Below are 26905 nucleotides of genomic sequence, written 5' to 3' on the forward strand. Positions count from 1 at the left end.
CGTTTTCCCAGTGGGTTGTATAGGAAAACTATCGGCTCCCTTCCTGAGGGTCCAACCCCTCCCTGGGACCGTCCCAGCCACCCGGGGTTTTTTACAACCCCTCTTTCCTCTGGGATCCCGTCCCAATCACTCGGGGGTCGCATTCACACTTTTTATCTTTTGCTTCACCTCTGTGCTAGCCGTTTCCCTTGCGAGATAACGAACAGCATGAGAAGCCACACCACACTCACTTCACCAGTCTGGGGTATCCAGCCAGTGTCCCATTCACACAGCACACAGACCCCCCTTTTAACCCGCTCCCCTGAGAATTACTCACAACCATTTTCTTCCTCAGGTTCTTCGTGCACGAGGTTTTTATGGAGCAAAAATACTGCAGTTTTAGGGAGCCTTTTCCCTTTTCCTTACTTGCTTTTTTCTTTCTCCTTGCTTGTCTCTTTGGATGTTTACCTGCAATCCCCAATTCTCACCAGGAAAAACAAAGTTTTGGGCCGCCAAAAACCCAGGCGGGGCGCCTCCCTCACTCTGCTTTTCCTGGGGTTTCAGGGTCGAGGTATATCCCGGCAAGAGCCCCCAAATTGTGAAAAACGAGGTTCACTTTTTAGTAAATTTTAAGGAATATGTTTAATAAAATAATTAAGACAATTAGGAGATAAGAAAAAACCAAAAACGGCCGGCCGGGTGACTTGGCACTCAGCCAAGTCCACACCTTGCTTTCTCAGAGACACTCGTTAAATACCCTTTTCGTTATATCGATATATGAAATTCCATAAACTAGTTTCCATATTCCAGGAACTGCCCTGCATGGTCCCTCCTTGGGTCCGCCTTTTTAGAGCATGCGTGTTTCGTGGCTGTGTCCTTGTTATCGCGTCCAGCTTGGGCCTTGGTCCGTGCTTTCTGCGGGTGGTAGATGCTGATACTTGGTGTTATCAGTAGCAGAGTCTTCTTTACATGTTCACTGGATGTTATCCCAACCAAACAGACAGTTCAAGCAGCTGCCACATCAACTACTCCCTTTATATCTAGTCTTACCAATAGCAGAAATAAACTTATATCCTTAATATCCTTACTATGTTATTAATCATATAGCACACATCTTGCGAAAAGCCAATTTTATAATACACACATATAACAGTGAATATTGCAGCATGCTAGGTTGCCAGACAGGGGGTTGGGCAGAAGAGGAGGAGGGTTTGGTTTGCTCCTTTGCACAGCCCATCTTGCCCCAGCAGATGTGCTTTTTAGTTTCAACTCTTGCATTTCTGTATCTGGAACTTTGGGGTGGGTTTCCACCACAAAATGGGGCATTTTCAGCAGTTTTTCCATCCCTGGGGTTTTGCCAGTAAGTTCTGTTAGTCTGCTTTTGCTGTCCTGCACTGGTTTTCTTATCTGTCTCCTTTTTGGCATCTGATTGTCACTCCTTTCCTTTCCTTCTCCAGTCCCCTGCCCTGTTTCCCTTTGCAGTCCCAGTGCCCGGGTGGTTTCATGTTTAGTTTTTTTTTTAATTTCCTCTCCAGGCGTTTCCATTTGTCTTTGCAGATCATCTTCAACAAAGGCCTTGCATGGTCTAATTTGTTTTCTATTTCCAGCCCGGACTTAAAAATAACTCCTTTGTTCCATGAATGGCCTGTGCACGGATCCAAATCCCACCTCCCCCCCTCTTTTTTTTTTTTTTTTTTTTTTTTTTCTTTTTACAGTGTGGGGTTTCTGTTTCACTGTTCCTTGTCACTATCTTTAATTACTTGAAGTGTCCCTTTTGGGCATTTAGGCTGCAGCTGGCAGTCGGGAGCTGTGGGGTTGCGTGTGGCCCCTTGTGTGTGCTGGCTGTCCCCACTTCCCTGGGAGCAGCCTGGGAATGGGTTTGCAGGGCTCTGGGTGCCTTGGCACAGGAGCAACGATGCTGTTGCATAACAGGAGCAGCTCTGCCATCACTGTCCCTGCTGACAGGCTCGCTGCTCAAAGAGCCATGCGTTGTCTGCGTGGTTTACCAGTCTCAACTGCAAAGTCGGGAGGTGCTCGTGTTGTTTGGATGGTGTCAAAAGGGGGGAATCCAACAATGGGAATAGGGAGGCTAAAGGAAAAGAAGCACGTTAGGACTGGATTTGAAAAGTAGAGGTTCAAACCAGCCGTGTTTGATGCTGACCTGAGGCTGGAGCCATGGCCAGGCTGGCACTTGGTGTGTGGCTTGTGCATTTTAATAAGACAATGTCCCTGCAGCTGGGGATTGATGACCAAGTGCTCCTGCAAAGAGAAATGGGTCAGTCTTGTTCTTTTAAGTACATACATGTCCCTTTGGGAACCATCACAAGGTCACTTGCAGCCCCTCTGCTGCGGGCTGAGATGTATTTAAAGCATGTGAAATCCCCTGCAAGTGCTCCCCTGACAAGGAGGAGCGCTGGGGCGGGTGCACAGATGTCTCGTCGGCTCTTGGGGAATCAGATCCTCCCTCTGTGGGTTGGGGTCTGAGCAAGGGCTGTCAGGGACAGGAATCACAGTGCACAGTCAGCATGTCCTTTCCAGAAGCGTCAGGCTGGGAGCAGCTGGCCTAGCAAACCTGCTTTTCGAAATGCTACTGGGAATGGGGCTGGCAGAATCCAATGCTCTGACCTTGCTCTGCGCCGCTGCAGTGCCAAGGTCTGTACACAAATGCTGGCAAAGGTTATCTTGGGGCAGAGCTAAATGTGGGTCCCATGCCCAAAATAGCTTGGAAAGATTGAAAAGGAGAAATACAAGTGGCAAATCCTGCTCTGTGGCTTTGGGCAGTGATAGGAGCAAGGCAGAGAAGTCATCTTTCATCGGGGCTTGGAACCGGTTCTGTGTGGAGCCATGCTGTGGCTGGGAGAGCTGATGCAGCCTGATTGCAGCTATGAGACAGCAAACCAGGATGAGAGAGAGACTTCAGCTCCTGAGCTTCTGACATCCCCTCCATGGCCTTAGGGACCGGTTGTACCTTCTTACAAAGGCAACACCCTGCTCTGAGCAACTCTGTCGTGGTGCTGCAAGGTCCCTTCTTCCCCCAGATCTGCTGCTGTAATTGCTTGTGCATCCACACCATTGGTCAGGCAAGGAAAAATATCTAGTTCAGAAGTCATCTGGACAAAAGAGGGAGGAGAGCTCTGCCAGCAGGGAATTGGACAAGAGCTGTTTTGGGTATTGATGTTGCAGGAGCTGCTGGGAAATTTTAGGGTCTGACCATCATGTGCAGAGTGCTGCCAGTCTGGCTTGGCTTCTGTACTCCTCCAAAGCAAGGAAAATGTTTTAGGATCACATGCAGGTACAAGCCTTGATCCCTGGAGTTGAAATAACTTCTCTTTCATGCCACAGAGCTCAGGATGTGCCTGATCTTTCCTGTTGACCTCGTGCTGCAATGTTAATGTAAAACCTCTGTGCTCTGCTGTGATTGAACTGTGGATTCCCGGGCTGCAGACATTGACATTGTCGTCTTTGTTGTTCTGAATAGAGCCCTAAATTTGTGGCAGACAGCCTGCTTCCCCTCTTGAAAGGGCTTCATAGATACAGTACATACAAATATTTGTGTATAATGTCAACTGTCTTCCAAGAAAATTTCATGCACATATTGATTAGACAAATCCATTAACGTTATGTGGTGGTGGTGCATTTCTTAGGAACGTCTCTCTACTCATTTTCATCGCGTCTTAATTATTTCTGCTTCCACTAGCCCTTTAAAGCAAGAGAGAGTAAATCTCTTAGCTGCTTTTCAGGTCTGGTTTTGATCTAGAGCTGCACGTCAGTGGGGTGGAGGCCAGTGAACAGTGCACTCCTCTGTGCCACACACAGCTGGGTGCTGGGGTTTTTTAGGTTGGTTGGACTCTTGGAGGTGGATATAACAGCTCAGTATTAATTAAGCATCATTACAAAGATCTCCTTAACTTCTATTTCAAAATAACACGAGTTGACTGGAGGATATATACCTTTTGTTTCTTGTTTGAGGAGGAAAATTGTCATGTACTTAGCATTTGATTAAAGATGACTTTGTTGTTTTTTCCAAAAACTGCATCATTTAATGTAATTAAATACAAGCTTTGTTGTCAATACTCTTCAGTTAAATGCACTGGTGAGTGCCAACAGCATTTCTCTTATTTGCCATGTCTGCGTGGTGTGCTGGTACTAGTTTTTGCCTTTTAATGAGGGGTTTTGTAGTCATTTTGTGGGCTGCCTCTTAACGTCTTCTGTAGACCATCCATGGTCCGTAGACCACAAGTTGAGTAACATTACTTTGGACTTGGGAAATAAAATATTCTGTTAATCTTATTTCAGCATGTCCTTGCTTTAAAAAAAAAAAAAAAAAAAAAAGTGTATTTTGAACTCGAGCCATGTGTTTTCATTGGGATCTTTAGAACTTCTCTGAGAACAGATGAACCGGTATTTTCTGTGAGCTGGGAGTGCCTTGTTGTTCTCACCTTTAAGATAGATGAACTAAGGCACGGGGTAATTACAGCAACTGGCCCATATTTGTGTTGTGTCAGGGAAGGCAGAGACCTCACCTGGGAATCCTGCTCTCCCTGAGGAGTCCAGAACAAATCAGGAAACTTTGAAAAGCAACAAGTGCGTTGAATGATGTTAATTACTTTTTGGTTTTTTTGCAGCTGGATTTGATTGCAAACCCCTTCTTTTAGACCTGCAGGGTTTTAGCAGGGTCCTGCCTGTATCAGTGTAGGCTTTGGTGTGGTAAAGGTCCAGGATGGAGCTGTGCAGCCCTGTGTTGTGGGCTGGGAATCCAGAGGTGACTGGAAGGTGTTGTGCCCCTCTTTTGGCTGTGAATGTGCTTGGCCCAGTGCTGTGCACTCCTTTAGCACAGGGACACTGCTGGGAGCTCCCCATTAGCCCAGGGACACTGCTGGGAGCTGCCTGGTGCTGGGGCAAAGCTCTGTGGCATGTGGGCCAGCCTGCAGCAACTTGCTGTGGCTTGTAGTCTGCTTTTGTGGTGTGAATTGGGAGAACAGGTGATGGGGAAACAATTTTAGACGGTAAATGGCACGTGAAGAGGAGGAACAGCACAGCAGGGTGGTGGCAGGGGGAGGATGGGGGTGTTTTAAAGGCTTCAGCAGTGGGGAAAGAATCCTGTGAGTCTTTTAGCAGGTGAAAATAAACAGGTACAGGAGGTTCCACAGACACTCGCCTCCTCTGCAGGTTCATGTTGTAGCCTTCATTCTGGTTTTGGTGATAACCTCCAGCTTTCTCCTGTTCCTAATCAGAGCCCATAAATCTCCTGGTACCTCGTGCTGTAATGGCTAATGCAGGTCTATGGGTAAAACACTCTCAGATGGAGACTCTGACTGGGGGGGGGAAATACCTTTCCTGTGAGACAATGTCTGTTCTTCATCAAAATCAGTTGAGAAAGTAAGAACTAAACAGTTTGATTTTAAAGATTTAAAGAGCCTGGCTGCACTCTCTCTCTCAACTTCCACTAATCTATTCCTATTGTTCGTGTTCCTCTCTTAAAAATAATTAATAAAGAGTTTTGGAGGAGGAAGAGGAGGCACCCCAGTGTGTTTTGCTGGGAAGAGGTGGCCTGGTGGTGTCCCAGCTGCACCCAGTGATCTGAGGCATCTGTGGAGCTGCCCCAGTGCCTTGGTGACCTTTGGAGTCCTACTGTGGCAGAAACATCCAGGGCCTTGTGCTTGCACTGGGATCTTGCTGGTGACCTGCTGTTTGCAGATGTGGAAATGCACAGAAGGTGCTTCTCACCTGTTTGCAAGGACCCTGTGATTTTTATTTTTGTTTCCGCAGGGCTTCTAACAAGAAGCCTCAGTAGAGGGAGAGGTGTTTTGCTGCCCTTGTTAAAGAAAAAAATCCTTTTGTGCTTCTGCTCGTTTGTGATTAATGCAGGACATGGCTCACAGACACTGTGCCTTGGTGCAGGATGGTTTTGTTGGCCCCTGTGTTTTCATTCTGTGTCTGTATTCCTCTACTAGACAGTTAACTTTCTTTTAGTTGTGCACACCAAGGCAAAAAAGCTTTTAAATTGTTACAGAGCACGAAACCATGTGGCTTTGCACCTGGTGCTGTGTTTTAAGCTGAACTGCTGATCTGAAGAGTTTAAAAAAATAAAAAAAAAATCCTATTTCTTTTACTGTAGACAGCTGCCTCAGCATGGTCAGGTCTACCTGCTGTGCTTCCAGGAAGCCTTGGCTTGCTGAAAGCTGCCAGGGACTCTGGGTTGGAGTGTGTGTGTGTGTATGTGTGTGTGTGTGTGTGTGTATATATATATTTACATGTGCTAATTAACTTGTAGGTGGCTGCAAGCCAAAATGTCCGAGTTTAAATCTGTTATTGGGAAAGTACCTTAAATTACTGCAGATCCCTCTGAGCATTTGGAGCCCTCCAGAGCCCCATGCACGTGTCCTTGGCAGCTGCAGGGAGGGTTTGCCCCTAGAGCAGCACTTGGAAGGGTTGGGAGGGTGCTGGTGTCCCCTGGGTGGGTGCTGGTGTCCCCTGGGTGGGTGCTAGTGTCCCCTGGTGTGTCCCTGGAGGGTGAGCACAGCAGGTTTTGAACCACATGCTCCTGGCACAGCCCCCAGCCTGGGGTGGGAATCAGTGATTAAAATCCCATCCAGTCGGAAGCAGGAGGGGAAGTGGGACAGTCATACTGGAAGTATAACTACGCCTGTTCTGGGTGCCTGTGAATTCCCCCACATGCACAGGGGCTTTCCTGCCCGGGGTGGATTGCACTGAGCACGCCAGGCTCCTGCATGGGGAGCCTGTCTGGACTGGGATGAGGGTCTGGCTGCTCCCAGGTCACCGGTGCTTCCCTGGGGTGGCAGGTAAGGTGCCCTGGGGCTCAGCAGGGCTGTGTGGGTCCAGACTGGGGGGAATCCCAGCTCTTGTGCAGGGAGAGAGCTGAAAGCAGCAGGGACCTGGTTGTCCCTTTGCACCCTGCCTTGAGAGCTAAACCTTGTCTTTTTCTGTTTGTCACTTGGTAAAATACCTTTTTCAGAGAGACTCACCTGATCCTCATCAGGAGCGTGGTGATGTCTTTGTGTGTCTGTCATCCTTAGGCTTCACTGAAAAGATGATTTCTGTAAGATTTGACCTCTGCATGAGAGGGCCTCCCTGGTCTGCCTTTCCCCTGGCTGTCTGTCGTGCCTTGGCTGCCCAGGACCGTTGTCTTGGTTTGGTTTTATTTCTGGCTGTGAGACTGTGTTGGTGCCAGCAAACCAGGGAGGCAGCCCTGTGCCTGCCTGCAGCAGATAGCAAGGGGTTTATCAGCACAGGCTCATCTGTGGTCTCACAGAAGGGAAAAGAAATACAAAAAGAAAAGCTTCCTCTTTCTTTATTCTTTTCCCCCCCCCTCTTTCCCACCTCCTTTTTGGTTTTTGTACACGCCAACTGCTGTTTCAGTTGAAATTGCGTTGGCTGGGGCTGGTTGTGCTCCCCATGCACAGAGACCACAAGTGTGGGGAGAGGCTGCTGGGAGCACTGGAAGTTTCCTTTGCTGTTCCTGGTGTTCTGCTGGAAGAGTTTGATCCTGCCAAAGACCTTGCACAAATCCATCCATAACACGTACCTGCGCTGGGGAGGAGGCGTGCACAGCGTTGGGTGGGATGTGGAATGAGTTCCAGGGACCTGGGGCTGTCCCTGCTTGGGATCAGTCCTGATAACATCTCCTGACCCAGGCAGGCAGCAGTGGCAATTTATGCCTTGTGTAACTAACTGGTAATTTGAGAATAATAGTTAGTGCACCTCACACTGACAGCGATGAAGGGCAGCGTTTAGACCTTCAAACAGGAGGCTTAAAATCATCACCAAGCAAACAGTGTGAAGTATCTATAAGTAACTTGTAAATCTCTGCTTGGAGCCAAGAGGCACCTTCCCACTTCCTTGGTTTTCCTGATTTTGTTGCAGCTGCTAAAGGAATTGCAACAGGTTGTACAGGAGTGAAGGCGTGGGTGACAGGGATGTTTGTGAAAATACCCTCGGGGCTGTGGTGTGTTTTCTGGCACTCGGTCCCTGTCAGAAGGGCTGATCCAGGTGGCACTGGAGGTGTGTGACATGCTTTAGTCCTGGGTTTTATTGTAGCTTCGTGGATGGGCACAGCTGGAGGTGAGGTCAGTGCCTGGTGTCCCTCCTGTCGTTAGATCAGGGAGCTGCAGAGGCGGCCACAGCTTGGAAAGAAGAGCATGGACGTGTGAGAGTGGGGATGTTGAAAGGGATGGGCTGGGGAGGGACCTTGTGCCTTTTTGGAGCTTGTGTTGAAATGCCAAACTTCTAGGCTGTGCTTTTGGAAACTGAGTCACCCTGCAAAAAAATTACCATCTTCAAGAGACTTAGAGACAAACAGGACCCAAAGAGAGAGCTGGCAGTTCGGCTTCCTGGTCCTGCTGGTGGTGGGTGAAGGCTTTCCAAGGAAATTGGGTGGGATAAATTTAGGAAAATCTTATATTCAAACTTCCTATGATAGGAGTAATCTACAGAAAAATACTTAGCAGTGGAGTTTGCCAGATGGAAAACAGAGCTGCTGGGGAATTGCACTGAGAGCACTGAGGTTTTGGTGATGGCCCAAGGCCTGATGCTCGGTTGTCTCGTAAGACCACGATTTTTAATTTTAACCCTCTTGCTTTCCTCCTTCCTTCCAGCTACAACACAGAGAGCACACACACAATGAAGAGGAGCTCTCGGCTCTCCTAATCCTTTGCTGGTGATTTGGAAGCAGCCCCCGGCGCCGTGCCCTGCTCTTTGGCCATGTCTGGCTCCACGCAGCCCGTGACGCAGAGCTGGCGGGCGGCCGAGCCGCGCTACCCCCCGCACGCCATGTCCTACCCGGTGCAGATCGCCCGGCCGCACGCGGTAAGGACCAGCCTTCCCTTCCCTGTTTGTGCTGCTGTGTGTCCCTGAGGGTGACCTGTGCCTCAGGGGGCCTGGTGCACTCTGCTGATGAAAAGGGCGAGGAGATGGGGAAATCTGAAATTTGGAAATCCGAGCGCTGTTTGTTGTCTGTGTTGTGGGTACGGCCTCGAATGTGTTCCGGGGATGAAAGGAAAAATGGGGCCAAGGATCCAGGGTTGTATGGCAGATAAAGGGGTGGTCCTTGAGGGTCAGGGTCTGATAAGGATGGGGAAAAGTGGTGCAAAGGGGTAGATATAAACTGGGGGAACACTGCAGCAAAATTAACCCAGTGGGGTTCAAGGGACAGAACAACGTTCTGGGAAGGGTACGTGAGGCTGAACAGACATAAACTTAACAAACCAAAAAAGCAACAAAACCTAAGAAATATTAACACGTGGCTGCAAAGGCCCATGGGAGGAAAGTTTTTGTCACCCTAATCAAAAGGGTATTTGCACACACTGTCCACTCACAGGGTGGGAGCCACGTGGGTGTCCCCAGTGCTGGGCAGTGGTTCAGCTGTGCCGGTCATGGATGCGGCTGTTACAGAGAAATCAGACCATTTCCGTGCCTGTGGTACAGGATTTCACTGTTCCTCTCTCATGGGATCCTCTTTTGTTTCTCCATATGGTGCTTTCAGTTTTTTCTCTCCCTTTCCAGCTTTTTCGTAAGCACTTGCTGTGGTGGTGCTCATGGGCTCTGGCTCATCATTTCTGGGCACTGTGTCCTGTTTGTCCTCCTGGGAAGAGCACCCTTGGTTGGGTGCAGCATCCAGCCTGGGGGCAAAGGGGCAGGTTTGACCCTTCTTGTGGAGCAGGAGCAGGTGCCCTCCAGCCCCTTTTGGCATGGCCTTTCCCTGGCACTGGATCACAAGGGAGGGACCATCCCCTTCTATGTGTGGGCTCACTGCTTCCCAGGGAACCCAGTCATTGCTGCTCACACCCACATGAGAGCTCTTCTGGTTCCCAGGCAAACTGCTGAGAGGGAACCTGCCTCCTGCCCTCTGTTAGCAGACCTGTCTCTCTTTATGCAGCTCTCCTGGGGAGCAAAAAGATAACTGAGCTGCTGAGCTTTCCATTTTATCCTTCCCCCCTTTTTCCTCCCTCTCTTAGTCTTGACCTTTAATCTTTTCTCTTCTTGGATCAAGGCATAAGCTGGAGATGTTCTTTTTTTTATTTTCTGGCTCTGTCTTGTTGACTGTACCAGAACTCACAGAGGTTAATTCACCTGGATCCAGCCTCTCCTTTCTGTGCTGTCTCACTCATGCCTGTGTTTGCTCATCCCGGCTGGGTGAATGTTTTCAGTTTAAGCCTTTAACGGAAGAAACTCTTCTTAGTGGAACAGCTTTAGTCAGCTCAGGCTGCTTAAAGGAATCTTATTAGGTGCTGGAGTATGGCTCACACTTCCAAGGGTCTTTGGAGCTGCTTCTTGGTGGGTCACAGTGGGGTGGAAGTCGGGGAGGAGACCTTGTCTGAGGGTTACGTTTGACAGTGACAGCTACTGAACGGTCAAATTCAGTCTGTGCTGGTTTTAGTGTATGACTTGAGAGCCTGGAAACCCATGAAATGCCAGTGAAATTCCCTCATTTGCCCTCTTTGCCTGGTTTCAACGGTGTGGCACAGGGAGCAGAGCTGGAGATTGGAAAGGCTTTGAAATAGAAACGTTAAGGAGGGCGCGGGACGAGCTCTTGGCTGCGTTTGCTGGCTCATCTACATCGCTCGGGGCCTGCGTGCTGCTGCACAAAGGAGCTTTTCATCCTGGGTATGAGACACGCTGACCTGGTTCGATTTATGGGAGCTTTGCTTCCATCAGTGTGAGCGTGTTTGTTTGGGGCCTGGAACGTAACCAAAAGCATTTGTCTCAAAAAGAAAATCCCAGTTCTCTTTTTATCAGAAACCCGAGCGGGAGGAGGATGCGACCAGGTGAGCACGATCTGCAGTTGTTGCAAGACTGTGGTTTAAAAGCAAACCAAAGGAACCTCAGTCTGCAGTGTGGAGACTGATTTTAAAAGAGTGTGAATGGCTCCTGTCCTTGGGGTGCTGAGCCCTTCTCTCCTGTGAAATCCCAACTGCTTCCCCTTAGTGCTGCGACAGCAGGATGAGCAGAGCAGGGCAGTTGTTTGCAGTGGGCTGGAGCTGGGGGTTTCTACAGCCTGCAGTGAACACTGGGTTTATTCTGTCGTATTAATGTTGGAAGAAGTTGCTGGCATTGGCTTCTAGAAGCTATTTTTACAGGCACATGTAATCACCCAAAGTAACGCGACACCTTTCGGGTGTCTGGACGCAGGAGAGGTCCGAGCTGAGAATTTTTTTTGGATGGAAAGCCAGAAGACTCCTCTGAGCAGACGTGTGCCAGCCCCACACAAACCAACACACCTTACCTGTGCTGGGAGGGTAGGCAGAGTGTTTCTGGAAGCGTGTCCCTGCATGATCTGCCCCGCCACTCTCAGCTGTTCACAAACACGTGTCTCCTGCTCGGCGGCGCCGTGAGCTGGAACCTGGCCATGGCTCTGGGGCTGGGGCTGATCTCTGGTGGGATTGCTTGGGAGAGGAGAGCCCAGCTCCTTTGAAGTTGCTGTGCTGTTTAATATTAAAAGTCAGCGGTATTTGCTTGCATGTCTTGGCCAGGTCAGTTTTGTCATGGGGTGTGTTTGCACAGTGAGAGCTTGTTTGGAAGAAACCAAGGGAGGCCAAAACCAACCCGACACTAACATGTCTTGCGTCTAATTAAATTTTGGTTCTGGTTTGTTGCGTTCCAAGACATCCTTCCCTGAGAGCTGGGAATTCGTCAGCTCAGGGATCCTTATCCTGGTGGTGGTGGTGGTGGTGGAAACGCCCTGGGTCACCTCCTGGGCGCGTGTGCAGGGCTGAGCACAGCAGGGCTGCAAATGCTATTATAATATAAATAAATAATCACAGCTCAACTGTGACGGTCGCACCCAGGGAAATGCGGCGCGGTAGGAATGCTGAGCTCAGAAATGAGCCGTGACATTATTTTAGGCTTGGAGACACTTTATGAAAAGTGATTTAAAGGATTGCAGCTGTTTGATTTCACAGATGAGGCAAGTGAGAGGGGATGTTGTGAAGGAGGCAGGAGGCAGTGGGAGCAGGCTGAGGGATTTTTCTTCTCCTATTATAAAGCCCAAGGGAATATCCCACAAAATGGGGGAAAAAAGAGTGTATTTCAAGTAAACAAACAGAAATATGCTTTGTACATATGGGCACCTCCTCCCAGCAGCATGTTCCACAAGCTACTGCTGAGTTTGGAGCTGGCAGAGGAGATCCAGTACCGGTTGAGTGAGGCTGTTTGTTGTCTGGTTTCACTCTTGGTTGCCAGCTTTGGGCACGGCTGTGAACCCGTGGGTCTGACCCAGACTGAGCTCTCTTCAATGGCTGACACAGCAAACAGGCTCTCCCGCAGGGTAAGCAACATACTCAGCTGTCTTCCTCCTCTTCCTCCTCACTGGGAGATAGCTGGTCCCAACAGCTCTTGGGAAGGCTGGATGTGAAAATGGTGCTGAATTTTGTAATGACCGTGGATTTAATTCTGTCTTAGTAGATAATGACTTGCAAAAAGCTTTGACAAGTCAACATGATTTTAACGGGAAGAAGGAAGCTTAGTGGAAAGGTTCTGGTTTGTTTGACTTTCTCGAAGTAAAACTGAAATCTCCAATAATCAGCAGTTTCTCTGGAAGGGCACGGAGTGGTTCTTGGCCAAAGTGCAGGGAAAACATTTCTGTTTTCCATATTCATTAGCTGTAATGTTGGGGTGCGCAGTTGACTTCTGTCATGTTCAGCTTGGAACCAGAGGAATTGTTTGAATGCTCCGTGACCTTTAGCTAAAGGTGAAAAAACACATTACTTACGCTCTTAACCTTCTAATGTGTCCAAAGTTCATGCTCTCTCAAAGGAAACTTTTCCATGAAGGATATTCATTTTCAGGCAACCTGCAGATATTTTCTATAAACAGATCAATTTTCTTACGTAGTGCACGTCCCCCTTTCTTTTTAAAACCTCTTCATGATCAATATTCCCTGGGAACAGAAGGGTTCCCCTCTTTTCCTCCTGTGAGAATCCAGTTTCTGGTTGTGACCTCATTACCAGGTTTCCTGCTCCTGTTAGTGCCCTGGTATTTCAGAGCAGGAATGGTGTGGCTTTGGATGTAGGCTGGACTTTCCAGGAGGGTGATATCAGGTGCTGGAAATGCTGGGGGTTGGGGCACACAAGGTGTCCTCAAGCAGAAGCCTCTGTGACAAAACAGCTTCTGCTTTTGGGGTGCTTTTATGTACTAGAGATGCTAAGCAGGATTAGGGATTGGTAGGTTTGGGGTGTGTACACACTCATATGAAATTGGTGCTCCATCATCACTTGAATTCCCCTTTGTGAGCACTTTTGCCCTCCCTACTAAACAAGAAGCTTATTTTGCCTCCTTCCTGCTGTTTGCCCCCATTACCTGCACACAGCTTCATCTGGGATGGAGAGGTGAGCTTAAGCCCTCCTCAACTCCTCTGCTCCAGCTTTGAGACCATTGTGCTTTTCCTGTGCCACCTCTCCTGCCTGGGAGCAGCTCAGTAGTTCCTTCATTAAGCTCCCCACTGGCAAAACAGCCCTTGTGCAGGAGCGTCCCGGCCCCATGGCTCGTTTGCTTTGGCCCATGATAAATAACTTCCTTGTCTGTGTGAACCAGAGACAAGAGGTTGGTGCAAACTTGCGTGTTGATTTGGTGTCCGAGCCAAAAGGTGGCCTGGGGGGAATGGAGTGCCTTCCCTGCCCAGACTCCTCCTCCCAGCAGTTAGAGCAGGGCCAGTTGAATCCAGTGTCCTGCTGTGGAAGGTGCTGTCAGGAAGAGCAGGCTCCGGGGATGGCAGGAGCTCTCTCCTCTCCGTGGTGACATGATTGGGGTGGCACAGCAGCACCAGGTAAGCCTGCACAGGGGCACTGTACTGTGTGTTACTGCTGCTGTGTTGCTTTTCCTTGGAGGAGTTTATTCATGCTTTTGTCTCCTGGGAGCAAGATGCTGGTCTGTGTCAGTGGTCCAGGAACTGGCAGAATGGAAGAGTTTATGGTGCAGCACCTCCCAGCACCAAGAACAACCTCCTGCTACCAGCTGAGCGAGGGGTGTCCTGAATTCTGCCTACTGGGCTCCAGCTAATGTTTTAGGAGTGACCTGAAAATAAAAGACATACCTTGGAAATACTGACTCTGATCAGGTCTGTCACGAGAGCTCAGTGCTATCTCTCTCGAGTACCTTTCCAGTGACAGATTGCATTAGCTCTGAGCAGCTCAGTGGTGGATTTCGGAAAATTGGCTTTCTGCTCTGAGACTGAGAGAACATGGAGGTGAAAGAACAGGACACCTAATTCCCTGCCCTAGGGTCTCCCTCCCATTGCTGGGAAGAAGTTGGCTTACAGCAGTTTGTATTTAAATCTTGTTTTCTCTAGGATACAGCCTTTGTCCAAAACACTTCTTTTACTTCAAGCTACAGTAAACTTTTGTGGTTGCTCCCTAGTCTTCTTTTTGGACATGATTTGATGCAGAAGGTGATGCTTTGCTTTTAGTTGATCTCAAGATTGTAAATCCACAGGGGAAGAAAGAACTTTCACTGCTTATGTGGTTTGGCAAAGCCACTAAAGCCACTTTTGGAGCCTTTTCCTGTGCTTCAGGCCTGACTCTGATTGCGCTGCCCCACCAGCCCCTGGAGGCACCTTCTGCAAGACTGGGGACTTTTGCTGGTTGTCATTGTCACAGCATTTATCCAAAATACTGAGCAAGTGAAGGATTTGCTGTGGAGGTGTAAGGAAGAGTAGGAGAGAGTAAGGGACATGGAAAGCTGAAAGTCTCCTATGTGGACCTGCAGACAGGTTGCAGGTGTTGCATGGGAGCAGGTGTGGAAGGAGGTGGTGGTAGCCTGTGCTACAGAAGAGAGGTGATGATGAGCTAAATGACCTGGTGCCTTTTAAGGCAGAAAGTTTGTGCTTGCTGTGTGAAGAGAGCTGCTCACCCTGGACGGCTTCAGGAAGCACAGCACCAGGCGTGGGGGCTGGAGGAAGGGCAGACGGGTCATTCCCGACTCAAAGGCGCCTGGACGCGACTGGGACAAAAGTCTTGTGATGGAGAGAGGCTGAAAAGCAGCACTGTAGTGGATGTGCTGCTGCTCTGTGGGCACCTCTGGCTGCCGGGGAGAAGGGCTGGCTCCAGCACCCAGCACCAGTCAGATGACTGGGAAGCCACAACAGCTGAGAGCTGTCCTCACCCAGACGTGACTCCCACATGAATGGCACATTCAGACAGGGCAGCCAAGCACTGCTGGCAGCCCTGCTTTGCTGGAGAGGTGGGGAGAGGGCATGGGGAAGGGTGCAGTGCTGTGCAGCTGGTACAGACACTGTCAGCAGCCGTGGCCTCGGTGCAGGGATGGCAGGAGGAATCAATGCCTTCCAACAAGGGGCCACGCGCAGTGTGGTCACCTCTTAAAACAAAAGGCCAAGTCAGCAGCTTCTGTGAGATGGATGGCAGTGAGACTGTCTCAGAACAATAAGGGTATTTGTCTTTTCAGCACATGTTGCATCGCTGTAGGCAAGATAAAAATGCGTGTATTCAGCCAGGTTTTTATTACTGGCCTTATCTTCAACAGGGGAGCTGATTGTGGAGGAGTTATTGTTTGGTTTTTGTTGTTGATATTTTTTTCTTAAATCTGCAGTGAGCTTCTCACAGGGTTTTGGGGAGGAAGTTGGGCAGAGAGCATTGCGCTAGTGGGCAACCTGTTTGGATCAATAATTACCTCCTTTGCACTTCAGAGGAGGTGTTTAGCAGCAGAGGATGGTTCCTCTGGGCTGGGGAGGCTGAGCATGGTGGGTTGTGTGTCACACTGGTCCCCTCACAGCCAGACCTGTGTCTGGACCTTATGTGACAGCTCTGCTCCCACACTGGTTCCTCCCAAACCTTTCCCCTTCCTCTTACCTTTGAGAATTGGCTTTGGGAAAAATTATTTTCTTCAGGCAAACGCTAAGAAGTGCATTTCTTGGTCTGATGAGCAAATGCTGTGCTGCCAGTGCCAAGGGGTATCCAGGCAGCAGAGAACTTTTCCTTTTATTGCTAAAATAGGTCACACTCACTGCTGGGAAAAAGAGATGTTAGACAAGTTCTATTTCCAAAGTCGAGGGTGTGCAGAGCAGGGGTGGGCGACCATCCCTTGTCTGTGACAAAGCCACCAGAGTGGTGGCCAGGCTGCTTTGTCCACCCCACAAATTAATTGCTGGATGATCTGAGGCCCTGGCATGTTCCAGGTTGGGATATGCTGCTCCATGCTGGCTGTGTGGTTCTGTGTGTGCAGGAAGCTCAACAAGCCCCCTGCTTCCCCAGGAGATGGGGTGGCTTTGCAGTCCAAAGCTGTGTAGTCACATCTTGGACATCATGTTGGGCTGCTCTGGGCCACGTGGAAATGCCAGAGCAGCAGCTGTAAAGTGTCCAGCTGTGGCTCTGTGTGCCACCAGTGCCACAGTCTGGGGGGGCACCAGCCTTGTGCTATCACCCATCACTTCCCCTGTGGTTAACAGTTCCCAGAATGACACGCGAGCTGCTCGCGAGCAGCAGGGACAGACCAAGGCATCCTTTGTGAGATGAGATAAGGGCCAGTTCATGAGAAGTGAAATAAACAAAGATGTTTTGGCATTGTTTTTTCTCGCTATTTGTGCCACACCATTATTAATTGGCCTCACTGACTGTTTCAGCAGAAACAGCGCATCGTTAGGAAATAAAAATTATTTCCCTGGGTGAGCTCGTAACGAGCAGCCCTAACCCATGGTGGAGGTGGCGATGAGCTGACATTTGCTCCCCGAGGAGCGTGTGCAATGCCCAGGCCTGTTTGCCTGCCTGCCAGAGGTGACAAGGACAGCGTGGGGCAGTCACTGGGTGAGCAGTCACTGGGTGAGCTCTCCGTGCCGGGGAGCTCGGCAGGTGCAGCGCTGCCTGCGCCCGATGCCGTGATTCGAGGTGTCGACGTTCTCCGCCGGAGCCGGCCCAGCTGGCGGATGTGGTGGCTGACCCCGGGCTGCCTCTCCTCGGCGTCACGGCAAAACAAGCGCCCGTGGTTTTTGAAGCAAAACTCCGTCTTACACCGAAACTCAGCGGGGAGCTCCCGGTTGCTTTCTCGGTTGAGGACGTGGTAAGCGATGAGGACGGAACTCAGGCTCGAGCTGTGCTGCAGGCTCTCCTCTGCCTGCACTCAAGGTCTCCGTGGGTTTGCTCCAGAGCTGTTTTCCAAGGAAGCCAGAAGCACTGGGTGCTTGTACTCATTTTTTCTGCTGGTGGGAGGAAGAGAGGAGGAGCAGTTCACCCTTCTGTTGCAAGACCAGCTCCAGGCTTCCTTTCTGCAGGCCTCCTATCTCTGAGGTCTTCTCCTCAGAGGCCAATTCCTGGAGCTGTGGGGAGGCCATCTGGATGGAGCACTCAGTAGATGTCTGTGTGGATGTGCTTGGAGCTGGAGCTGGGAGTGCAGGGTCAGAAGTGCTGCTGGCTGTGGCCTTGTCTGGCACCATGTGCTGCACGTCAGCACCTGGGGATGCTTCCAGCATCACTCTCACACCTCCCCTTCTTCCTCCAAGGAGGAAGACCTCCTTCTCCTTGGAGATCAGGCAGCCAGGACCCAGCAGGTGCAGGCAGGGGAAGGAGAAATGAAGCACAGCAGCAAGTGCACGTGTCCAAAACAGAAAGCGAGAGAGGCAGAACGGCTGCGCCACTGCCTGCACTTGTTGGCTCAGTGTGGGGGTTACCCTGAGGTCGGGGACAACACTGAAGAGTTGGCTGGAGACTTTATGGTAGGTAAGGCAGCAGGCTGAAAGCTTTGAAAATCATTTTAAAAGGTGGGGGTGGTGAGGAAGCTTCTTCCTTTTCCATTCCGTTGGATTTTCTCTGTGTCTTCTGTAATGCTGTGTTCAGGAGCGTGGCTTTAAACAGTGTGATTAGCACATCTAAATGAGCCTGGTAGACTCGGGTTATTTGGGGTAGGATTTACAAGGAAGGGGATGGAAATAGTGTTCTTGGCACTCCCAAATCAAGGGATAACACAGAAGCCTTGAGACTCAGGGTGCTTTCCCTGGCTCTCCCTCCCAGCACCTCACACAGGAGCAGCAGGGACATGTCCAACTTTCCTGGTGGACAGCAAAGGTACTTGGGCTGGGCCTGAGTACCTCTTCAGTCTGCTTGCTGCATGAAGAAGTGTGTTTGAATGAGGTCAGATTTGGGTCTTTCGCATTTCATTTATCTAAAGACTTTTCTGTTGCTGCCCTGCTCTGCTGGGGTGGCTTATGGTGATGCTGTGGCACTCTTGGTGTCTGTCTGGCCATGGCAATGCTGCTGGTGTTGGCCTCCTCTTCCCAAAATCTGATTTGCCAGAGCCCCTGACTATCCATGGATTTTCTGCTTCCTTGATTTCTGTCATGACATTTACTGAATTCATGAAAGTACATTTACTGAATTCATTCCCAAAGTACATCCACATGGGAGCACCTGAACCACAAGGAACAACAGAAAAGTTGATGCAAAAGGAAGAAAGTCCTTACTGGAGGGACTTGGAGATTTGAAAGGTCTGGAGAGGGTGCTCTGGCAAATCAGCAGATTTGTGGGGTGGGAGGAAGCTTTGCAGAGAGCAGGAAGAGATGCAAAGAGAGGGAGGGGAGAGGAGAAGCAAAAAAAAAAAAAAAAAATAGAATTGAGCAAAACCCAGCTAAACAATGGAGAGGAAAGAGGGGAACACATAGTTTGAGGCTGCAAGGTTCTTTGGTTGTTTTATTTCCTGTCTTGGAGTTGCCTATGAGCAGGTGCTAGAAATTTGAGGTCAGGGTGAGGGCTAAATCACATTTGTGTGATTCAGTGGTGGGGAATTCAGGTGGCACCCACTGGGTGCTGCTCCTGTATCTGTGTGGAAGGTGCAGTGGTGCTGGCAGCAAGGTGTCTTTACAACCCTGCTGGAGAAAATGAAGCCTCTTCTGAGTCACAGAATCATTTAGATTGGAAAATACCCATAGAATCATCAAGTCCAACCATTAGCCCAGCACTGCCAAGTCCATCAGGCAGTTTGAAGGCAGCTCATAAAACCTTTCTGCTGTTTGCATTTGAAAAACACTGTTCACAGCTCACAGTGCAATTTACTGGAGTAACTTTCTGAGCAATTAATCCACCTACGTCCTGCCAGGGCTTCCACGGTGCCTCTTAACAGTCCATCACAGGGCATAGAAATTTGTCAATTTTAATCCTCCTCACTAATTTTTTAGGTTTTGTTTTCTCCTTGTAAAACCCAGCACAGGGATGTAAGCAAGACAGAGCAGGTCAGAGTCACTTCAGGCCATGCCAGCAGGTTCTGAGCTCCACCAGCCATTTTCTGGTGGGGTTAAAGGAGGCAAAAGCTCAGCTGAGTGTGGGCAGGGGGGAAAGGAAAAACAGATGGTTCTTGGGACATGCAAGAGCCTTTTTTTTTCTCAAGGGCACAGCCTTTGAGCCTCCCAGACGGGTAATTCTTGTTTATACACCCACAGAAAGTGACGGTCCTGGTTTTGGGCCTCTTGGTGTGTCTTCCCAGACACGATGTGTTTGTTTTGTAGGTGGATGTCAGGAGCTGCATCACTCTTCCATTTAAATATTTATTTTGAATTTAAAACCGGGACAAGTGTGAACGTGGGGAAGCTTGTTCGTAGGCAGGGATTCTGCATTGGCTGGGCCTGGAAGAGCTGATGGGCTCCCTCACTTCTGATGTGATTCTGTGTTTGTCCCATCTGTGGCTGGAGTGATGTTCTGTCCTTCATGGATGGAATGGACTCTAGAGCTGAAGGAAAAGCAGCATCATGGGGTTACATCCACCCAAAACACCTGGATTTACAGCAGAACAGCCCTGTGAGGATAAATGGACACTGTCCAAGTCTTGCTCTTCTTGATGTGGCAAGAACCTGTCTGCAGACACCCCTTGTCCCAGAGCTCTGGGATGGCCAGGCTGCAGTTGGGGCTGGCAGAAGTCTCTTGTTCCTGGTGTTTCCCAACGTTGGTCAGAACAGAGAAGGAGCAGCACCACACTATTGCCTGACAGTGGGGAGAAATAAACTTGGTTCCAAAAACTGGTGCAGCTTTCTAGGCACAAGAAGTGGTGGCCAGAGGACATCACAATTCCCCTTCCTTCTCTCTTTGATATTTGGCCTTTTCAGCTTTTGTGCAAGAGAGGTTGGGTGTGAAGTAGGGAATCTGCTTTTCTTGGCTCTTCCAGGCCAAATGTTTATAATCTCTGATTTTCTTCCTGACTTTCCAGAAAAACTCTCATTTTACTCTCTGATGGTCAAACATGTTGGGCTTTGATACTCCCTTCTGCTCCACAACCTGCTGGAGAGCAGCATGACATCCATCCACTTCTAGGCTGCTCTTTTCACTTCCAGCTTGGGAGAGGGGATCTCCAGGCTCAGGTTGTTGCTATTTAAGCTCCCAAACCCTTTTTTTGTCTGCCAGGCACCTTGCTGGGGCAATTCCCCAGCTTCCCTAGGGCTGGAGCATGTTGATCTTCACTACATCAGATCAAATAATTCCTTTTGCAGCTGTTGGGGCTGAGACTCCCCTGCCCACATCAGCTGTGTGCATGTGCTGTCTTATTTATTGATTTATTTTTTTTCTGTAGACCCTGAAATTCCTTTTTTTCTTTTTGAGGAAGTTAAAGCTTTCTTGTTCCAGTTGAGAACTGTTCAAAAATAGACTCCCAGGTGGAATTGGTTCTTCTAAGGTAAATGTGTGTCAGTATTACCAGGGTTATTCTATGACAGGGTTTTTCTATGCCATTGCTGAAGGTCTTAGTTAATTAGATGATTAGTCTGCTGGTCAAGTATCTATCTGCAAATAAAAAATAGCAGTTGAATGTAGCTGCCTAAAATACTGCTGCTGGAATCAGTCTGTGGCACAGAGCAGGAGGGCTTCTTATTTAATTAAAATCAGGAACATACTGTACTGTACTCTCCAAGGGTCAAGGAACAAAAGGGACATACACATAATAAGTAGCAAACTGTCCTTTCAAACCCCCTGAGCTCAGCCCAGGAGAGCTGTGTTTAAAGGAACATTTTCAAGATAACATTTGTGATTTTTCTTCTGTCCTTTTCCCCCCTGCTTTTTTTCTTTCTCTGAAGCTGAAAGTATCTCATGACTTAATTTTGTTATTACCTGTTCTTACTCTGGGATTCACAATTGTCATCAGCACTGCTCAGATGCCAAAAATCTGTGTGTGGATGCTCATTGGCTGGGTTGGACTTGCTGGGGTCCTTTCCCAGGAGCCAGCTCTGCCTGCAGGAAAAGGCTGGGGGCAGATTGAACAACAAGGGGCTGAGTTACCATTCCAATGCAATGTGGGACTGGGAGTTATTATGGAAACTTTTTGGGGAGGGCAAAGCACTGAGCTTCGTGGCCCAGTGCTTCAAAGGAGGAATATCCACATGGGTTTTTTTGAGTTGTTCTGTGCTTGCTTGAGAGTTGCCACCAGCCTGACGAGCTCTCCTGTGTTTGTTCCTCTTGCAGGACGTCGCTCTGTTGGAGTACCAGCATCATTCCAGGGATTTTGCTTCCCACCTCCCGCCGGGGTCTATCATGCAGCCGCAGCGGCGGAGGCCGTCCCTGCTCTCCGAGTTCCAGCCGGGCAATGAAAGGTACTCCTGGCTCCCTGTGCCAGCTTTTTGTGCAGGGCTGTGGTTGAAAGCAGAAGGGTTGGGAAGACCCAGCCAGTGGGATGCTGTTTCTGGATATTGACTGTGCTCAGTATCAGGTTCTTTCTGCTAATCCGGTGGCGCCTTCACCCTCTGGTTTCTTACCTTGGACTGTTGTGTGTTTTAAAGAGGTCTTGGAAACAACAAACAACACAAAAACCACCCCCTCGCTTCTGTGAAGCTCCACGTTGCTGTGACTGGTTGAGTTGGCTTCTTCAGCATAGGAAATGAAGCCGTGTGTGGCTTGGGTTTGGTCTGTGGCTCCCGAGGCTGCAGGGAGGAGTGAGAAGAGCTCATTTCCTCCCCCATCTCCGCTTCCTCTGCTGCTGCTCTTCCTCCCCGCTTTCATTGTTTTTGTTTCTCTTTCTGCATTCCCCTCACAACTTTCTCTGAGCTGCTTTTTTTCCTGTCTGCTCCCTTCATGCCTCGCCCTGTGTCCCTATTTCCTGTTGTAGCCTCGTGGGAGGCTGGCAGAGTTTTTTAGGTGCAAGTCAGGCAAGTGCTGTGGCTGGGAATGCTGTACAGGCTTTAACCACAGGAGCTGATTTGTTTGAAGGACATCACTCTCACTCTCTGTTTCAGTGCAAAACTCTGCTCTCTCTCTCACAGTTTCTCTTCTGCATTTGATATTTAGTGGTTTGGGAAAAAAACTGGCCTGGAAGTGAAATAAGAGCCTTGCTACAGGAGATATACACGAAACAATTCTTCTAATGCTTGTTCCTTAGGCTAAGAACAAAACCAGTGAAGAGTCAGAGATGAATCTGTTTCTCTAAAATCATCACTGTTAGGGGAAAGAAGTCAGAACTCAGGGTGCTGGATGCATACTAAATACAGACAGGATCCTCTTTTTCAGATAGGTTGGGTTCAGCTTGGTGCTCAGCAGAAACAAACCCTGACAATTTGAGAATTTGGAGGCACAAAGTAGCTTCCAAAGTTCATTTTGCATCTGGACATGCCCTTCTGAGTTATGCCTGAGGCACCTGCACGTACAGAGGGTCGTGCCACTTGTGATAACCCATAATTTATTGCAGCACATTGCACTGCCTTGGCTCGCTTTGATTTCTCAGTGCTTTGATTTCTTAGCACAGAGTAACACGGTTAAGTTGGAATTGGGTCAGATTTAGCTAAATTTGGGGGAGATGGGTAAAGAGGACCCAGCAGCATGCTCCTGACTGATTTTGTTTTTCACACTACTGATGGTTTGCAAAATGGAGAAGCAGTTCTGCTCTCCAGTAATACGCTGTTTAAAAAAAATGTATCTTGGTTTTTCTGTATCACTGAAAAAAAATCCCAACTGCAAACCTTGGTGTCTGCTGTACCACATGCCTGATCTGGTGTGGTCACCCAGGCATCTGCCTTGGGCTTCCAAATGTTTCAAAGTCCCCAAACTTATTTTTGTGTTGACAATCACATGAATGTGGGTAAATGATAATCAAAGTTGTTACAATGTGTTACACATCCACATGCTTACCATGGTACATCATTTTCAATCTGAATGGTGATGTTTTGGCATGCTATAAAAAGAAACTCTTTTAACAACTTACATTTCATCCCTTTTCCTCTTAACATCCAAAAAATAGTACTTTTGCAAAAAATATTACTGTGTATGTAGTAAAGCTAAAAATACTGCTTCAGTTCGGCTGACATCTTGTGCCAGAATGCTGGGACATAAACTCATTGAAAATTTTTGGGGGCATCTGGGGATGCAGAAAGAGGGGGGGAAGTCTTTGAAGAAACTGTAAAGAATTTTTCAATCCAATGTAATTAGTTATTGAGGTGGTTCAGATTGGGTACCATTGGGGTTGGGGAGGTGTTAGTCTGTTTTTCAAAGCCGACTGCAATTTCTCTGCATCTTTAAGCTCTACACTTCAAAATCCATTCTCTGGAGGCTTTGCTGGTTGACCTTTGTGGTCCTTTGAGGAGCTGCTGTAACACAGTTCCTGCCCTATTGCAAGAGGAGCCCTTTGGGTGGTGATCACTCACCTGAGGGTTCCATGTCCACAACCCTGGAGCTCCTAGAGCAGGTTGGGTTGGTCATTGCTGCCCTCCCCAAAAAATAACTGTGGCTTTTCCTGATGCAGAGCAGAGCCTGGATGAGGGAGGGTGGCGATGGCAGCCGTGGCTGCAGCTGAGTCCTCCTGGCAAGGCTCAGCTCCTTGGCTTTGTTCCTGGGCTGGGATTGATGGTTTCGAGCAGAGGCAGCTGGCTCTCGGCATGAGGGGCTGGGAGGAGGGAGACCAAGGCAAACAACATCCACAACACGGCACAGGGGTGGGCAGAGGCAAGCACAGGGGTGTGCTGTGTCTGAAAGGAAGCCCCTCGCTGTGGTTCCCTGCCTGACAGCCCAGCTGGCACTCAGTGATGGTGGGCAGTGCCAATCCTCCCCTTGGAGCAAGTGTCAGCAGAGGGGAAAACCCTTCCAATCCCCCGTTGCTTGGGGAGTTCAGAGGAAGCAGCCTGTGTGCTCTTGGTTGTGGTTCCTGATGAGCTTCCAGGATTGCTCTGCTCCTTAAGGATATCAGCTTGCAGGGCTGGTGCAAGTGGGAAGTGGCAGGCTGACAGCACTGGAGATGGAGCTCTGTGTGCATTCCCAGATGGACATCCCTGCCATCACTCACCCAGGGCACTGCCTGCAGCTGGAGACTGGTGCAGCCCTGTGCCACTGGGTCCCAGTTCCTCTGAGCCCACCTGCCTGGTGAGTGGCTGCTATTTGCCTTCCTGTCCTGGAAACTGCAGGGATTCACTTGGTGCGCTGGTTTTAGGGGGTTATCCCCTATTTTGGCTTTACCTTCTCTTTGGACAGATCTGTGAAGCCTCTGCAGGCTGTCTGTGCACGTGGTATTGGAGGCTTGACCCTGGGGATGCTTGAAATCCCAGAGAAATAATTAGGGCTTGCTTGGATGATCTTCCTACAGCTGTGCATGTTTTCAGTCTCTCCTGGCTGCAGTTTTGCTGTAGCCACCAGGATGGTGGTTAGCTGTGATTCAGTGGAAAGGGAACAAGAGGTGAAGTGTTTCACCACGGGCACAATGTGTTAAGGATGAATCAAATGTTGGTTGGCAAAAAGGTGTCGAGTGGTAACTTGCTGGAAGGAATGGAATGCTGAGATGGTCCTGCATTTTGGGACTTCCTGGACAAGAAGCTTATTGGGGAGGTGCAGACTGCTCTTCTCCACATACATCAGAATCAAGAGTTGTCATCACCCCTTGGTGGTTGGGCAAAGAAGAATTGAAGTCCCTGTGCAGCAATTCTGTCTGGAAGAAGGAAGGAAAACCTGAACCACTCTGAATCTCTTGCTGTAGGGAAAATTGGCTCTGCCTGTCTTTGCAGGGATGTGCTGCTCTCCGTGATGGTTTTTTTGGTAGCAGGCTTTTTCTTGGAAGGATCCACAGACTTCCCCTTAGCTTGTTCAGTTGGCTGTGCCAACTGGTCTGCAGGAGCGAAGAGAAGTATTTCAGGATCTGCTGTTGGTACAAGTCGTACCATGAATACTTGCAGTGGAATGTCCTGGCAAGGTGACAAGGATTAGGGCTTTTTTCCCTCTTCTATATATATTTTGGTCCTCAAAAGAAGTGAGAAAAACTGGGTTGAGTGTTAAGTGGCAGGTGCCAGAGGGTGAGGGATCTGAAAAAATCAAGGAACTGGATTTTTCTAACTTTTCGTATGTGTTAGGATTTTAGAGCAAGGTTCCATATTAATGCAGGAATGCTGGGGTGGATACATCTCTCTGCTTCCCTGGCAGAAAATGTGGCTGTAAATAAATGGTATGTGTGTTAACACAGTATATTCCACCTTTATCCAGAATGAGATGAGTCACTATTTTCATAGAAGAGCATTTCCCCAGTTCAGGGGACCACACTCCTCTTTCAGAGCCGTTCTGCTTAGCAGGCACAAGGAGTCTGAAGGGTTTTCCCACTGCTGGTCTGCAGGGTGACATTTAGGATACATTAAACAGCTGCTGTGTTTCTGCAGCCATCTGAGATAGCCATGTGCAGTGTGGCACACGGAGAGCAGGCCACATCACTGTGCCTCTTGTTGGGATTAATCCTGCTGGCCCAGGAGCCCAGGGAAGGGTGGGAAGCTGGAGCAGAGTGAGTGGTGCTGGAAATCACACACGGCTCTCAGTCTTCATCTGTGCTGGGCCAAATGGCACCAGCTGCTCCCAAGGTAACAGCACGACCAATTTGGTTTTATTTATGGTTTTTAATTAAGTTTCCGTTTTTAAAGGTGATCCTTTTCTCAGGAGTGAGCAGCGCTGCGGCTGAAATCCCCACAGCCATATATCTGTGTCTTTCACGCTGGAAATGATGTACCAGGAGCTGCTGGGTTTTTTTTTTTCCTCCCCATAATTGAATGCAGGAAAACAACATCTGGAGAGGGCAGGTGCTGGTGTGTGGGCACTTGGGGACAAGCCTTACCTTGCAAAGCTCGGGTGTGGGCTGCCTGGCATGCCCGTGGATGGACATGGAGCATGGCCAAGGGCATGGGATGTCTCTGAAGCCATTGGTTCAGGAGTGTTCCAGCCACCCAGGACTGCTAAGAGGGCTTTACTGCCCTGCTGCAGTTTTGTATGCCTGGAGAAAGCATGTAGGGGAGCTTGTGGAGAGAGACAAATATTCCTTCTCTTTCTCCCGAATGAGGCAGTGGCATTGTGTTAAAGCTTCTGCTGGTCCTGTCCATGAATAATTCAGTCTCTGTGTATGGGGATCTTCAATATGCAAGTTTTAAGTAAAGCATCTGCTCTTATCTCAGTTGCAGTTGGTTTGGAAGGAGGTGGCTGAGGGGTTGTGCAGAGACACTGCTCCCTGTCCATGTGTGGGAATGCACAGCCTGAGCATCCCCAGGATGCACCTGGGTGCTTGGTCAGAGCTCCTGAGGACCTGAGAGTCTTTCAGCTGGGCCACATGGTGAGCAGAGCATCCTGCCCGAGGCTGTCCCACACCTTTGGCTTGGGAAGACTCAGTCCTGCTGCTGGCAGACTCTGCTGAGGGCGTGGGAGCAGCTCCATCTTCCCGCCCAGACATGCAGCTCTTCCCATCAAGTCACGATGGTTTATCTCCCTCTCCACCTACATGACGAAGGGAATATATCAGCTGGTCCTGGACATGTTTTGGTAGCTGCCTGGTGGCAGGTTTGCTCCTACAAAACCTCCAGTTCCTCTCTTTAACAGGTCCCAATTTGCCCAGTCTCACACTCTGGCTCTCATTAGCTGTAAAGGGGTTGTTGAAACCTCTGACAAATCTTGGCGTTGGCTATAAATAATTCACTTCAACACCACTGGTTTTCTATATTACTGTCTCTCAAAAGCATTTTATTGTTTGTCTGTACCTGTGGGGGTTGGATACT

The 26905-nt window shown here is 49.2% G+C and overlaps 1 protein-coding gene across 1 annotated transcript in view; it reads left to right on the plus strand.

Moving 5' to 3' along the window:
• Positions 1–8700: 8700 nt before the first annotated feature.
• NCOR2 (nuclear receptor corepressor 2) overlaps positions 8701–26905 on the plus strand; it is a gene marked incomplete at its 5' end in the record, with an annotated part of 157478 nt that continues 139273 nt past the window's right edge. Inside the window, 2 exons of the mRNA XM_083874116.1 lie at positions 8701–8805; positions 21375–21502. Coding sequence (XP_083730242.1) covers positions 8701–8805; positions 21375–21502 — 233 coding nt within the window. The remainder of the gene's footprint in view (positions 8806–21374; positions 21503–26905) is intronic.

Source organism: Zosterops lateralis, assembly GCF_965231275.1.
Source record: "Zosterops lateralis genome assembly, chromosome: 17".
Lineage (NCBI taxonomy): Eukaryota > Metazoa > Chordata > Aves > Passeriformes > Zosteropidae > Zosterops > Zosterops lateralis.